General features: G+C 39.8%; 1 protein-coding gene across 4 annotated transcripts in view; it reads left to right on the top strand.

Annotated features, from left to right (window-relative positions):
* The window catches only part of LOC124555453 (muscle calcium channel subunit alpha-1-like), a 566,027-nt gene that overhangs the window by 436,696 nt on the left and 113,079 nt on the right, over positions 1-16,252 (top strand). For all 4 annotated transcript variants that reach the window (XM_047129373.1, XM_047129372.1, XM_047129371.1 and 1 more), the window contains exons 26-28: positions 91-360; positions 489-566; positions 7,551-7,739. In XM_047129373.1, the coding sequence (XP_046985329.1) occupies positions 91-360; positions 489-566; positions 7,551-7,739 (537 nt within the window). The remainder of the gene's footprint in view (positions 1-90; positions 361-488; positions 567-7,550; positions 7,740-16,252) is intronic.

The following is a 16,252-nucleotide window of genomic DNA, read 5'->3' as shown; positions in this document are numbered from 1 at the left end:
CTGACAGTGTATTTTTCTGTATAAATGCAAAATCTTGATTTCTTTTTTTGTTACTTGGCAGACATCTTATTCTTTCTTCATTTTTTTCAGCGTAATTGTATTGAATTTGCTCTAAAGGCAAAACCAGTTCGTAGGTACATTCCTAAACACAGGCTTCAGTATAAAGTCTGGTGGTTTGTCACATCACAGCCTTTTGAGTATGCAATTTTTATACTTATCCTGATGAACACAGTTACATTGGCAATGAAGTTCCATAATCAACCAGAACCATATACAAATGCTCTGAACATATTAAACATGCTTTTCACATCTGTTTTTGCAATGGAATTTGTGTTCAAACTAGCTGCCTTCAGATTCAAGGTAAGCTTTAAAATGTATTGTTAATACTCAACACTGGCTTGCAACAAAAACTAGCAGTTGTAAAATATTTTGTAATGTAGCTGCAATATACTTCAGATGAGTAAAAGATCTGTATTCTCAATTTTCAGAATTACTTTGGAGATGCATGGAATGTATTCGACTTCATCATTGTACTAGGCAGCTTTATTGACATCGTCTATGATGAGGTGAATGTGAGTAAAAGTTATAGCGAATGCTGAGTTTTTGGTTTTTATGGAAGTAACTTTTAACACTAACACTCATTTTGTACAAATACTGGTATTAGTTACTGAGATTTTTATTGAAGGTGTTGGAAAAGAAATATATTTTCAGTTTTCAATACATGTTCTTGAACTGAGAGATTGTCGCCATTAGTCTCCTAAGTACTCCTCAAACAAAATGTTAGTCATCTCTATTTTTGATATGGTTTGTAAAATATTATACCACTGGTGTGTTGACCAAGGATACATTACACCTGAGTTGACACTAGTTTTCCATAGTTTCCTCTACATCATTTATGACAAGAGACACCTCCTGCAGCAAAATCATAGCCTGCTCCCATCCCCCCCACACACAATGCTGGTCCAAATGAGCAGGTACTCTTATGATCTTCATATAGGTCAAACCCTGGAAAAGAAGAAATGTTACATGCAGCTGTTATAAGTTCATGATTCTAATAGCTTTGTAATCTTTTTTAGTATTGGATGGGAAGAGGAGAACTATTGGTGTTTCATTTCGGGAATTTGAACATGTTCTATACACTTTGTAGTTGTTTTCTACCACTGTTGTAAAGTTGATCTGAGGTTTATAGAAATTTATATTAGGAGTCCCTCTGGATTTAAATACACATACATATCGGTGTACTACTCCTCCATGGAAATAAGCGGTGTCCTTTTTACCTCTCTATAAACTGTCAGCAGAAGTCATATAATAGAAATAATGTGTCTGATATCTTCAAACAATTCTACAAAGCATGTATCAGAAACCTATTGTTACCTGTTAACATGCTACCTCTTGGCAGCAATCAAAATGAAATAGTAGTTGAAACAGTGGAGTCAAATCTGGGAGGAGCAAGGTTCAAACCCTCTTCCAGGCATCAATATTTAACTTCTCCATGGTTCCACTTGGGCTTAATGCAAATCATGGAATGATTTCTTTGAAAAGGTTACAAGCAATTTCTTTCATTATACTGGCCCCATCAGAGGGCGTGCTACATCTCTGATGATGTGTTGCAGACAGGATGTTAATACCTAACCTTCATCTCTAGTTATTTGGTCTGAAAACTTGCTGTATCAGTCATGAAGGATAACTGATATTTTGTCTGTGGAGCTTGCTTAATCAGTGAGACTTCAATATACAAAGATAGGAAATGGGAGAAATTAAAGAAAAACTTAAGGAAACATAAATGACTTGAAGAGTTAATATTGAGGTGCCTTTAAAATTTTCTGAAAAGTTTAATTAAGAGACCATAATTTAATAGAGCTGTATTTACAATTATAAAATTGTATTTTCTCATTTACAGTCTTCATTCTATCGAAGAACTGGATGTTACAGGACTTTGTCTGAAGAATTGCACTTGATTAGTGATGTAGTGTTTCTCCAAAAGTATCTGACATTATTGAGGTGTTACCAAAACTATATTTTGCTTTGAATGCATGGAAATATTTGGTCACTGTCCATTTCACATTCAAAGCTGTCTATCTTTGTGTTACTTTAATTCAACAAGTGAGTTGATGTGTGTCAATAATTTCTTTTAAATGGGATTAATCTAAAATCCTGCTTTAATCATGGGTGAGATATACTGTAGGTGTTATGTTAAATAAACAAAATATTATGTGATACCAGCGATTTAACTATGATTACAGTGAGCAGTAAAAGACTTGGAGGTTTCTTAAATTTTCAGTCAAAGGCAGAAGGGAGGCATGAGGAACTCCAGATGGTCTAACAATTATTAAAGGAGAAGGCCAAAGTAGTAATTATTTAAATGTGAAATGTGCTGCATCTGGAATCTGGATTTGCCTATGTTTTATGTTTGTTACCCGTATGTGACCCTTTTTTACAAAATAAAACTTCCTTTTGGACTAATGTTATTGACAGTGTGGTAACTATCTAGTGGTATTTGCAGTTTGTAGATTATTAGCATGTTGTGGAGTGGTATGAGAAAGAGTAACAGAGTGCATACTTTGGTGACCAAGTTCATTCCTTTTCAGTAAAGTTCTTCTGAGGGTGTGACCATGTCATGATGTGATGCAACTATTGATGTTTTGACTACTGCTGCAGATATCCTTCTTTGTGATGCAGTTACACACTCAGAACAATTTTATTGAAATAGTCTCCAGCTGTGAAAGCCCATACTCGTGTCAATTCCTCTTGGAAATAGGAGATATTTGCCTTTGTTGGGAAAAGAACATGACCAAAATATATTGAGTCGATGAAATGTTTATCTTTAGGCGAATGAGTACATTCGTTAAAATCTGTGTTTACTGGACTTTAATACAATCAGAAACAGGTGAAGATCCTAACCATTCATCACTCTGGAATCTGGTAATCATGTTGGTATAATTTTGAACATTGCATACAGAAAAGTCATTGTGTAGTATGTTTGCTGTTGGCCACTGATTTTTAGGTGTTTGTAAAAGTTACTGAAAAGGCTATATGCATAAGGGTAATCAATCATTTCAATTCCGTTTTTTTGCTGTCAAGCATCAGTTTAGGATTAAACAAGAAGTTTCAAACATTAGGCAGCTTCTTTGATTTAGCTAAAGCTTTTAATTGTGTTCATCACAAAATATTGTTGCAGAAGTGGGCCTCTCTTGTATGTGTAGAGTACCACGTCCCACAATAACAACTTGCTGGATCCAATACCTCACTATCATCCAGCAGTTCCACTGTACATAACATATCACTTGGTAAAGCAGGCTCCACATTCTACCATAGTGACTTTCCGGTGCCAGCCGACGCACAACCATGTAATTTAAGTCTTAATGTCATTGTTCACAGTTCACAGTCTGATTGGATTGTCCTGTGCACCAGACATTCCTCACAACAGATCAGTATTGACAACAGCTCCCCTAGCTGGAATATCTTCTCACTAAACTCCACTATACATTGTTGAAGGTCGATTGTGGCATGATGTTCATGCAGGAAATTTATCCCTAGGATGCTGTAGCCCTCATTGACATGAAACACCACTCCCACACATTGCCCAAACTTGGTCACCTCAAACAAAAAGTTCATCATTACTGACCCCAATGGACATACGTAACTATCCCCTACTCGAAGCAAGTTGTAACATGAAGGGTTCCAATGCATCCTACCTGCTATCTCTCTTGAGGCTTGTGTCCAACAGAACTTTATATTCTCTACCATCTGTTACACCCACTATGGCACATTCTGGTTCTGCATTTGTTTTTACTACATTAATTTTTCTGGGAACTACTTTGGCACCTCTGGGGTTCCCTCTTAAGTTTAACAGGTACTTCTTATTCCCCAGACTCTCTCTTCCATTACCCCAATAGCTTTGCCATTGGTCCATACCACCTCTACTACTATTTCCATTAAATCATTGGAAGCACACACTATCCCTGTTGCCACTCGGTGGCTGGTAGATTGCCTCTTAACATGCTTCACACATCTAAAAACAGTTATGTTTGACACAAACACATATCTTTGACCCCTTATACCTGTTGACACATCGTTTTTGTCATCTTTCAATGCTAATGTGAACACTGCTTGGAGATCTTTAGATGCCCCAGTGCACACCCTCCTTGAAATCTTGAGTGCCAAACTTATCAGAAAAACAACCAGCTCACGCTGCTCAGCTTCCTGTACCAGTACTTTGTTGACATCCTCACTCTGAGTTAACTTGCAAGTACGTACAAATCAGTTGCCTAACCCTATGTGCAAAATATTCAGATGCTCCATTATGCCTTTTGGAAGCCACACACAACTGCTCATGGAAGAACCATGTGCTGTTCTGTTTCCTACATCTTTGATCAAATTTTTGTGTGTGCTGATCAAAAGTCCATGCATTTTGCAGCACCTCTGAGCACTGCACAAACAACTGTGCATCTCCAGTTAAATGTAGCCGTGCTGTCTGCAGTAATTCCTTAGCTGACCAATCCCCTATGTTAGCCAATGACCTAAGATTCTCCAGAAAAGCTAACACATCATCAGACAACCTGCCAAGAAAAGGAAGAAACAAGGTTAGCAACAGCTGGATCCACTCCTGGAGGCTGTGACTTCAACACCTTTATTTCCTCATTTTTCTCCATTATTTTACCATCTTAAACCACTTTATCTACCCTTAATCAAGCTACCTGATTCACCAATGACTTGATAGCTTCTTCACTGGTGACACCTTGTGTCTCTAATTTTGCTATTGCGTTATCGTTACTCACTTTCGTGACTCAGAATTAATAATCCAGAACAACACAGGAATAATAATCCACCAGTAACCCAGACAGAACACTCTGTGACTCCCTATACTACCTAACTACTTCTTTTGCCTAATCACGAGCCTCCTGGATTCAGCTGCACTGAAAGCCCAAAAAGATTAGATGTAAAGCAAACAACTGCTACAGATTCAGCACAGGGGACAGAACACCAAAGCAAATTGCACTGTGTGCAAAGCACAAGTACTAACCACTCATCTCTTGAATTCCCCATAAACTGAGATAAGTATACCGGCTCCTCTGGTTTTACAAAAGTAACCCTACTATTATCATGCCCCTTAATTCTTGACCCCACGATTGTCAGCATAAAAGATGAAGATAGTCTCACTCACCCCACACAAAGAAATGGTGAGCTGTGGATCAGACATCACACTTTGGATGTGGTACACCCTCCGTTGTTTACTGTGGTGATGTTTACTCCCTGACACCACCCTGAATTGAGCGGTTACACTTGGACAGGTGAGTGGTGGTGGTGACAGGCTGGAGGACTCAGTGGAAATGCTACGGACAATAAAGAAGGCTGTTATTCAGTCCCAGTACATGCTTCATCATGGCTAGCAAGGCAGATTGTGCTTCATTCTATTGTCCCTGGCCTGCACCACTATAAAGGTGGTGGCTTCGGCCCTGGTGAAAGGTTGCATAGGTACTCCGCAGTGCTCTCTCTGCAGGCCATGGCCGCAGCACCAGTGGTGAGCTACTGTTCCATTGGTGATGGCACCTGGGACGGAAAGACCCTCGTCTCCATACATGACCACAGCTGTAGTGGGTGGTCACTTGTGGAGACTGCTGTGCACGGCATTCAACCCACTATTCCCTGGCAGGAGCCACACGGTGGATGGCGCTATGTTACTACATCCAGGAAACTAAGTGTAGGCAGCAGCAGGTGCAGACAGAAAGTTTTCGATGCTGTGGCACCGAGTCCTGTGAGGAACCTAGTCTTGGCAGCAGCAGGCATAGCCCTGTCTCAATCTCGTGGCTGCTGCTGGTGATGCCCAGTCGTCTCACTGCCCAGTATGGCCCTGGCACCATGGTGGTGCTGTCGGACTTCAGCGATGACAAGTTCGTGACTCTGCCTCAGAATTCAGGTGTATTTATATCACTTCAAGATGCATTTCTTTCAGGAAAACCTGGCAATAAGTCACCTTACCCCTAACAAGAGACTTGCCCTGGTGTCATGACATCTACACACTACTGTCATTACCACTGTTCAGTACTGTTTTCTGCTAAGTGCGGTTCGCCTCATCTTGCAATCCCATTATGTATGTGTTATTGTGACCCACATGTCACCACAATGCAGCTACCAGCCTGTGGCTGCTAATGCAGTACTTCACGGTGTCTTCCTTGCTACTTATTATTTTTCATAAAATACTGGGTAGTGACACCGCAACCAACATAATAGACTGCACTTGTTTCACACATCCAATCTGGTGTAACATTCTGACTTAAATTACTGACATAATTTATTTGGCAAATAATTACTATTTACACTTTTTTCTTGCTTATTGTTACACAATTCATTTCTACTGTGGTTTTACTGCGTAACCTTGTTCTAACATAAGCACATGATTTTTCACCTCTATGTACGTATGTGAATGGTGTGAATGGATGATAGGTTAGATCACCATTCAGTCACAGTTCATGTTGGTGAATATGCACATAAGAATTGGGGATACTTGCTTGCCAAGCTATTTTATAAGCTTTGTTGGAACTATTGCTCCAGAGATGAAAATGCTCCCTGCCCCCTTTTCCATGCACGTGGATGCTTGTATGTGCACCTGCGCACGCGCGTGCGCGCCCACACACGCCCACACACACACACACACACACACACACACACACACACACACACACACACACACAAACAAATTTGGCTCTTCATACTATAAAAAAGAATGGAAGGTCGACAGCATAGAAATCCGTCCTCTCTACTTTTCTTTTTTTTTATGTGCTTATCCACCAGTCAGCATTTTACCTTAAATTTAGATTGTATTTTTCACTTTATCATTGTTTATATATCATCCTTGAGTGTTAGATGAACAGCTAGACACATTCCAAAACTTTTTGAAACAAATACGGAAAGTGAGGTATATACTAAAAGTATTGTAACCTTTGTAAAATAGTAAGACTGAGAATTCATCCATACCTCTTCCAAATGGATTACAAATAATTAGATGGAGCATCCTTTATTCATATATAAATTCTGCTTGGAGCTTAATAACTTTTGGAATTTATTTTTGTTCCTCCATCTTTTAAAACTTAACTTTACTTTGCAATGATATCCATCTTGCAAAAGCACTTCATGACCTAAGAAATCCTGTTTTACTTCACAGTTGGAAAACACTCACAAACAACCTTCACTTAGTGGTATATTTTCATCCCTCAAGCTTTGGTGAGAGAGAGAGAGAGAGAGAGAGAGAGAGAGAGAGAGAGAGAGAGAGAGAGAGAGAATGTACTCTTTTTTTTCCTATCAGTCAGCTGCATGTAGTATGGAAATGGTTTGCCATTTGAGTAGCTAGTGTACAAATAACAAATTTTTTGTGGTTTCAGAAACAGCCCTTGTGAATTTCTAAAGAGTTTGCATTTTTACTTTACTAACAGTTTTAATTTTTCTTTGTTTGTGATTAAACAAAATGGAATCTACACTTGTCAGTATTCTCATATGATTTCTTTAAAAGCCTGTGCTGATCTTTTTAAACTGACTTTATGGTTTCGATACAGCCCGGTTCTGGAATGATATCCATTAATTTCTTCCGTCTCTTCCGAGTAATGAGATTGGTGAAGCTTCTGAGCAGGGGAGAAGGAATACGCACTTTGCTATGGACATTTATAAAATCATTCCAAGCATTACCATATGTTGCATTGCTCATAGTGATGCTGTTCTTCATCTATGCAGTGATTGGTATGCAGGTTAGTGTCTTTTTAACTGTATCAGTCTTTCTTTCAATAGTGTAAATTAGAATGTTATATTACACACAATGGAGAAAATTTATTTTTTTGGAGTTTTGTTAAAAAATTGATTGAGTTAATTTAATTACAGTAATTGGTTATATTTATTTATCATGTTTTGTATATAAAAAGAACTATAATGACAGAAAAAATCCCAACATCAAAGAATAATTAATGTAGAGTAGTGAAATTTTGGGAATACATTTATTTAGGTAACATATTTAAGTGATTAACATTGCAAGAGCATAGGGTAATGTACATGTGTGATGAGCCATTCCAAATGTGGAATGCTGATACATTAATAAGAAATGTAAACACTAGAGTGTTGAATGCAAGCGTGCATACATTGTGTTGCACAAGTACCGGATGTCAGTTTGTGGGGTGGAGTTTCATGCCTGTTTCACTTGGTCAGTCAATACAGGGACAGTTAATGCTGTTTGTGGATGATGCTGGAGTTGTCATCCAATCATGTCCCATATGTGCTCGATTGGAGACAGATCTGATGATAAAGCATGCCAAGGCAACATGCGACACTGTGTAGAGCATGTTGGGTTACAACAGCAGTATGTTTGTGAGCGTTATCCTGTTGCAAAACAGCCCTTCATATGCTGTTAATGAATGGCAGCACAACAGGTTGAGTCACCAGATTGTCATACAAATTTTTAGTCAGGATGTGTAGGATAACCATGAGAGTGCTCGTGCTGTCGTACGGAAATTGCACCCCAGACCATAATTCCAGATATAGCTTGAATGTACCTAACACGCAGGCAGGTTGGTTGTAACTGGCCTTCTCCTAACCAACACAAGACCATCACTGTCATTGAGGAAGAATGAACTTTCATCAGAAAGCACAACAGACTTCCACCCTGCCCTCCAATGATCTCTCGCTTGACACTACATAAGTCGCAGACAACAGTGGTTTGCTGGCAGTGGAATGCACACTACAGGGCATCTGACGTGGAGCTGACCTTGAAGTAACCAATTTGTAACATTTCATTGTGTCACTGTGATGCCAATTGCTGTTCAAACTGCTGTTGCAGATACAGTACAAACCGCCAGAGCCATACGCTGAACACGATGAACTTCCCTATTGATAGTGACACATGGCTGTCCAGAGCCCAGTCTTCAGAGGTCACTGGAATATTTTCAGGTTATGAATCAAGAACTACTTTAATTTTACTAGTTAATCCTGTACTGTTATTTCACTCTCTGTAATAATACAGCTCAAGTATACATTCACAACATTCCACAAGCAAGATAACAAAAGTTAAGTTATGAAATATATAATGTGAATCTGGATCCATCTTTCACAGGTCACTGTGAGAATGTGGCACTGCATAATTGACATTTTTATGATCAAATGATTCACACAATCCTTCTTAGTAGCATATGGCACCCCACTACATCCTTATGACTGCAGCAGTGGTTCATGACAATATGCCAGATCATGATCATCCTACTGTAATCCACAACTCAGCTCACTGAGACTGACTTCACCACAAACCGTATACACTCATTCTTCTCCGCAAAACTGCATACAGGAATTATGGAGTGGTGAATAGTCTTGCTAAATACATGGGTCTTCAGTGTAATGATAAGGGTGAACAAATGAGTGAATGGATTGTCTCATACTGTTTGTTGGCTAGCTAGGTTATAGTCAGCATCTCAAATGTCTAACTGTTTAAATAAATTTACTGTTCACAAAATAGCATCTGTATGCTTCCACAACTAAACATTTTGCATGAATGGTGGCCAATTTGGTTTAATTCTCTCTATACAGGTAACAATTTAGCATTAAGGTGGCCAGTTTGGTTTAATTCTTTGTATTGTCAATTTTTTTTCTCTTTGGTGTGACTGCAGTGGGGCACATTAATTTTTGTGAGGGTAATTGAGATGATTGAAGGTGGAATTTGGGATTATGATATAACAGCTGCATTAGTAATTGGGAGAATAATAAGATAATCACCTGCAGGTCCATGATGATATCTGAAAAAACCATAGGCAAGGGGGATGACTTGATTGTGAATGGCAGTGGTAGGGCTAGGTGCCTTGTACAGGAGAGACAGGACCATGGACAGTTGCCTGTTACAGATCTCCAGAGTAGCAGTGACGTATTTATCTTTTCCTGTATTTTCCTAGTAGTATATTTCTTAAATTTCATGCATGTTTTTCTATTTAAGTTTTTTTTTGTCAGTAAGTCTGTGGAACAGCTTTCGTTTCTTCTGAACAGCCAGTTACACAGCTCATTCAGGCATCAGTGTCCATTGGTGACACATCAGGAGGATAGCAAGCTGCATGACACAGGAGGAGCTGGCCACTATTCATGAACAGCTGAATGCACTTATGGCTGTAGTCAGTCACCTTCAGGCTAGGGCGTCTACCTGTTCCATTCACATATGGAGTGTGGGATGAATGTCTGTGTAAAAGCCTCTGTGTGTGCTGTAATTAATCCAATCTTGTCCTCATAATCCTTATGGGAATGATACATAGGGAGTTGTAGCATATTGCTAGTTTTATCATTTAAAGCTGGTTCCTGAAACTTTGTAAGTAGGCCTTTTTTTGGATAATTTGTGCCTGTGTTCAAGTGTCTGCCAATTCAGTTTTTCAGCATCTCCAACACACACTCCCAAGAGTCAAACAAACCTGTGATGATTCTTGCCGCCCTTCTATGTTTACATTCAATATTCCCTGTTAGTCCAAATAAGAACAACTAAAGCGCCAGTAGAGGAGGCAAAAAAAGTGGATCTAAGGCCCAATCAAGATAAAACATATTATGTGATTGTAACTAGAAACCATGAAGAGGAAACTGAGTGATCATTAGTCATACCAGATATAGAATTTATGAAGACTAGATCCTTCAGATATCTAGGAAGTAATATCAGTGTGAACAACATCGAAGAGGAGATAATGAACTAAATAAAATCTGCAGAGAAGTGTCTCTTCTCAGTGGGCAAATTACTCAGTACTAAACTATTAAAGAGACAAAAAACTCAACATGTACAAGACAACTTTGTCACCAGTATTAATTTATGGGGCCGAAACCTGGAAATTGAGCAAGAAGATGGAGATAAAAATTATGTATTACAAAAGAAAAATATTCAGACCTGTATCAGAAAATAGAATTTTTAGAAGTAGGAAATTCACATTTTGTTTAATGAACCAGATGTGGCCACTGTAATAAAGAGCAGAAGAATTGAAGGTGTCATAGTTGAGTGACTGTTAGAGAATACAAGACAACTTTGACAATGTTTCTAGTTGGTATGATGAATGGCAGCTATCTCTAAATATAGATAAATGTAAGTTAATTCACATGAGTGGGAAAAACAAACCCACCATGTTTGAATACAGTGTTAGTAGTGTCCTCCTTGATACAGTCACATCATGTAAATATGTACACATAAAAATGCAAAATGATATAAAATGGAACATGAGGATCACGGTAGGGAAGACGAATTGTTGACTTTGGTTCATTGGGAGAAATTTGGGAAAGTATGGTTCATTTGTAAAGGAGACTGCATATAGAATGCTAAGGTGACCCATTGTTGAGTACTTTTCAAGTGTTTGGGCTCCACATCAGGTCAGATTAAAGGAAGTCATCGAAGAAATTCAGAAGTGAGCTGCTAGGACTGTGACACTGTACTCATGCCCATTATGCCAGCTGACCCAGTGGACCCTTCAGGCTAATCAGTCAGCATAGAGAATGGTGGTCTGTCACAAATGTGAATTGTTTGCCAAATAAATATTTCCCGAACTTGTTGACGTTCCTTCTTGGTTGTAGAGTACTTCATCTTGGACTTGCAGAATACTCTGGAAGCACCAGCTATCACCTTTCCAACACATTCATGAATTTGCACTAAAACTGCATCCACCCCATAATTTCTAGTGTCAGTGTGAAGTTCTGTCTTGGAATTTTGTCACACAGTGCTAGAACTGGAGATTTCAGCACCTCCTAAAGAACAACAAAAGATCTGTCTTGTGCTTCATTCCAGGAAAATTTGGCGCCTCCCTGCAGTAGTTCTTGCAAGGAATGTGTCTCAGTATAGAAATCCTTTTTGAATCACTGGTTGCATGAGTACATGCGAGAAAATTTCTCACAACACAAATGTGCCAAGGAGTCAGAAAATCTGTGCCTGCTCTCATTTTTTCCACATTGTGATGGACACCATAGACAAGATTTTTATTTCTTGTACAACAAGAGAGACTTTTTTCAGATTCAGGCAGAGGTCTGTAGTATGAATATAGTTAAACACAGTTATCACATGAATTGGATGTTCTGCAAATCTGTCTGAAAAAATGACAGTGTCATCTATATAACAGTGACACATCATCCATGTAAGCTGCGACGTAAGTCCAACTTTACCAACCACTGTTCATGGCGCATTCAACTGATGGTAGAGATTGGTGCTCAAGATCAATACACCTCTTTTTTAACATTCTATATTACTACTTGATGTATGGGACTGGCTATATCGCCCGCATCTCGTGGTCGTGCGGTAGCGTTCTCGCTTCCCACGCCCTGGTTCCCAGGTTCGATTCCCGGCGGGGTCAGGGATTTTCTCTGCCTCGTGATGGCTGGGTGTTGTGTGCTGTCCTTAGGTTAGTTAGGTTTAAGTAGTTCTTAGTTCTAGGGGACTGATGACCGTAGATGTTAAGTCCCATAGTTCTCAGAGCCATTTTTGAACTGGCTATATCTTTTGTACTTGGTCAGATATTTGTGGCTGCTATGAACCGCTCTTGTGCCACTACCTGACATTTAGAACAGGTGGGGTTTTTGCAGTATTCTGCAACTGCCATAGTGACCACATTCAGGGGTTGGTTGTACTTATTTCATCTGATTGTTTTGTGTTGCATTTCCTCAATGACTTGGCACCACTTGGTGAATTCCTTTGTTGTTCTGATATCCTTTACCAGAGAAACTTCTCTGTGAAGAACTCTTCTGTGACTCCTATCATCAGACTGTGGGAAATAGTCAGCTTCTGGTTTATTCAGATTGACAATGTGGCATGTGGCCAAAACATTCTGTATGTAAGACTGTGTCATTTCCCTATGACACTGGGACATGTTCTTCAATTGTTCTTTGACTCTGTGGACTTGCTGCTGATTAAAACCAAATGTTTTCATCATTTCAGCTTGGAATTTGTCCCAGCTGTCAAACTCCACTTCATTATTCACAAACCACTGCTGAGCTGTGCCATCAAAGTAAAAGTACACATTGTGAAACACATTATGTGATTCCACCTTTTGTATTTGGCAAGTCACATCCTGTCTAGTGTCTCTGGAAAACACTGATGGATGTGTGATGTGTAGCTGACTTACTGCTGATGTGGAATCCATTGGTCTCCTGAATACACAGACCTTAGGAATGATGTACTGCTTGTATTCTGGTGCCTGTCCATGTAGGCAGTGTCTTTTATGTTGCCTAAATGGCATCATGGATATGTAAATGATTGAAGTACCTGGCGCCTTCACCAATCAGTCTCACATCTTAAGCACAACCAAGTCCCTATACAAAAGTAGGTTCATCAATGAAGTACAACATTTAGTACTGCAACCACATTTATTATGGAAACCAGTGTACAGACAGGGCAGAACTGTCTACTAGATGGAGTGTGCTGCCATTTATACAAACATCAAATATTCCAGGTGCTGAAGCAGATTGTCCATCATACACGCAAAGGTATCTATAGTGTTACATAGTGTAAAAAGTATAACTCTGAACTCATAGATGGAACCTTTTCCTGGTGAGCCTCATCAACCTCAGTTTGCTAGTAGCATGTCTGCATGTCCATAGTTGAGAAATACCATGTACATTTCAAGCAGTCTGGGGTGTCATCAATGCACAGAATTGGGTAGACATCTTTTTTGTAATTTTGTTTACTCATTAGTAGTCACTGCAGAAAAGCCATGTGCCACCTGTCTTCTTCACAAAGACCAGAGAATACGGCCAAGCACTCACTGAAGTGTTGCCATATTGCAAGATCTTCTCCTCTTCCTCCTTTTCCACTTCTTGTTATTCAGTCAGCAATGTTCTCTACAAGTGCTGTGAAAATATTGAATGATTCCCAGTGTTGATTTGGCGTTTTACTTCGGGCTGCTTGCCCTGTCTTTTCTCCATTCCAGTTTTAAAAGCATCCAAAAATTGGTACAAAATGGCTAACATTCACCAATACCTCTGGAGATGAGTTGTGGCTGCATGTCAAAATTATTGATGAAAGTTCTCCTTTACCACCTGCAGTGCAGGGTACCCACAGTAGAAAATACTGGCATGTTGTTCTCCAACTTCCAAATGGCAGTCCTTCTCTGGAGTGTTATACATGAGGTTGAGGAGTTGTTTGTACCTGTGTTGGTAGGATGCTGGGCTTTCTGTTGATGGCTGTGACGTAAGTCTGAGTTGGCCAAGTCCATTCTTCGCGGTGCATTCAACTGGTGGTGTGTTACCCCATGATGTATGGGACTTGCTATCTCTTGTGTACTTGGTCAGATATTTCTGGCTGCTATAAGCTGCTGTATCTCTTCTCTCACTACATGGCATTTAATACAGGTGAGGTCTTGCTGGTCTTCCATAACTGCCATAGGGACGGTATTCGGTGGTTGTTCATACTTCTTTCATCTGACTCTCTTCTGTCGTGTTTCCTCAATGAGTTGGCACCTCTTGATGAATTCCTCTGTTGTTCTGGCATCCTTACCAGAAGTACTTGGTCCGTGTCTTCTGCCATTCCTGTCATCAAAAGTGAGCCTTTGTCAACTTCTGTTACATTCGGATTGACAATGTGCCATTGGGCCAAAGCATTCTGCATATAAGTGTGTGTCATTTCCCTATGACAGTGGGCCCTGCTCTTCAGTTGTTCCTTGGCTATGTAGACTTGCTGCTGATGAACATTTTTTTTTTAATTTCAGCTTGGAATTTGCCCCACTATTATATTATACTCATTATACTCAAACTATTGCTGAGCTGTGCCATCCAAGGAAAACTACACATTGCCAAACACATCATATGAACTAACCTGCTGTATTTGGTGACTTGGTTGAATTCTTTCAGCCATTTTGTTGGGCCTGACCATTGTCTCCAGAAAACACTGATGGATGTGTGCGATGTGTAGCATACTTACTGATGATTTGGAATCCATTGGTCTCCTCAATATATGGGCATTGTAAGTGATGTACTGCTTGTATTGTGGTGCCTATCCATGAAGAGAATGGCTTTTACATTGCCTAATTGGCACCATGCTAATGTAAATGTTTTGAAGTGCATGACATTACCACGAATCAGCCTCATGTCTGAAAGACGATGAAGTCCATATCAAAAAGTAGGGTCATCAGTGAAGTACAACCCTTGGCACTGAAAGCACATTTATTATGGACACCAGTGTACAGACAGGCCAGAACTGTCTCCTAGACGGTGAGTGCTGCAATTTATACAAACATCAAATTTTCCAGGCTATGCGAATATTACAAACATATAAAGTTTTGAGAAGTTTCTAAAAATAATGAGTACTAAACAACATATGTTTCCTAGTGATTTTATTTAAACTGGTGCCCCATTGTATGCCAGCCAGCATCACTAACTGCAACTAAACACTGCATGCAACACAGCTCGTGTCAATATCAGATGTATCAGTGGTGTCATAACTGCCAGTCGTACTTCTCTGGCATGTGCAGCAGGAACTTCCAGTGTCCCCAGACTGCTTCATAGCACAGCAACACAGTGTGTTCAGATCACTGGTCACGCAGCATCCATTTTAAGAAAGATGGACATCTCTAAACAATTTGCCACTAACTATCAAGATGACCAGATTTAGTTCCCTGCACGCATCACAGGACGGTGCAAGAAGTTAAACAGTAGTTCCTCCAGGCAATAATTTCACTAACAAGCTATTAGTGAGTGTTACAACTAACATAAAAGATGTCTGTTTCCAGGTATTCACATGGGCTACAGTTTCTTTGTTAAATCTCCAGATGTATGCTTATCTTCATTTGCCAGACTTAGCCCCACCTTCCTGTACATCGGTAATGTAAGGTGGCAGTTCACCTCCCCTGTGGCATCAGTTCACAGTCGCTGCAGTCATTGATAGTTAAAGCTGCCAATAGCATCAGTTCACAATCACCACAGCCTAGAAGGTGGTCACATGGCTGATAACACTATTTGTTTTCAATAGTCACTTAGCCAGAAACATTTTCAGTTTGGATGCCTTCACGCTGTTTGGATTTTCCATCAGTGATGGAGCTCAGATCAGCTCTGACAGAGTTCCCTTCCAGGAACCAGATGGCCCCTGTGCCACGTTCAGACCTACATTTTAACTTGGCCTGGGGTGCATCACAGATTTCCAGGCTCATATCTGATTGCAACCAGATGCAATGCCTCCTTCCTGCAGAGCACAACCCATTTCAGTATCCTTATGAACAATAAAACAAGTGCTTGGATCATGCCTGTGGTAGTGATCAAGAATCCCAGAGCCTCTGTAGGACTATGCAGG

The sequence above is a fragment of the Schistocerca americana genome, chromosome X, assembly GCF_021461395.2.
Source record: "Schistocerca americana isolate TAMUIC-IGC-003095 chromosome X, iqSchAmer2.1, whole genome shotgun sequence".
NCBI classification, from domain to species: domain Eukaryota; kingdom Metazoa; phylum Arthropoda; class Insecta; order Orthoptera; family Acrididae; genus Schistocerca; species Schistocerca americana.
This window is presented reverse-complemented; position numbering and strand designations above follow the sequence as displayed.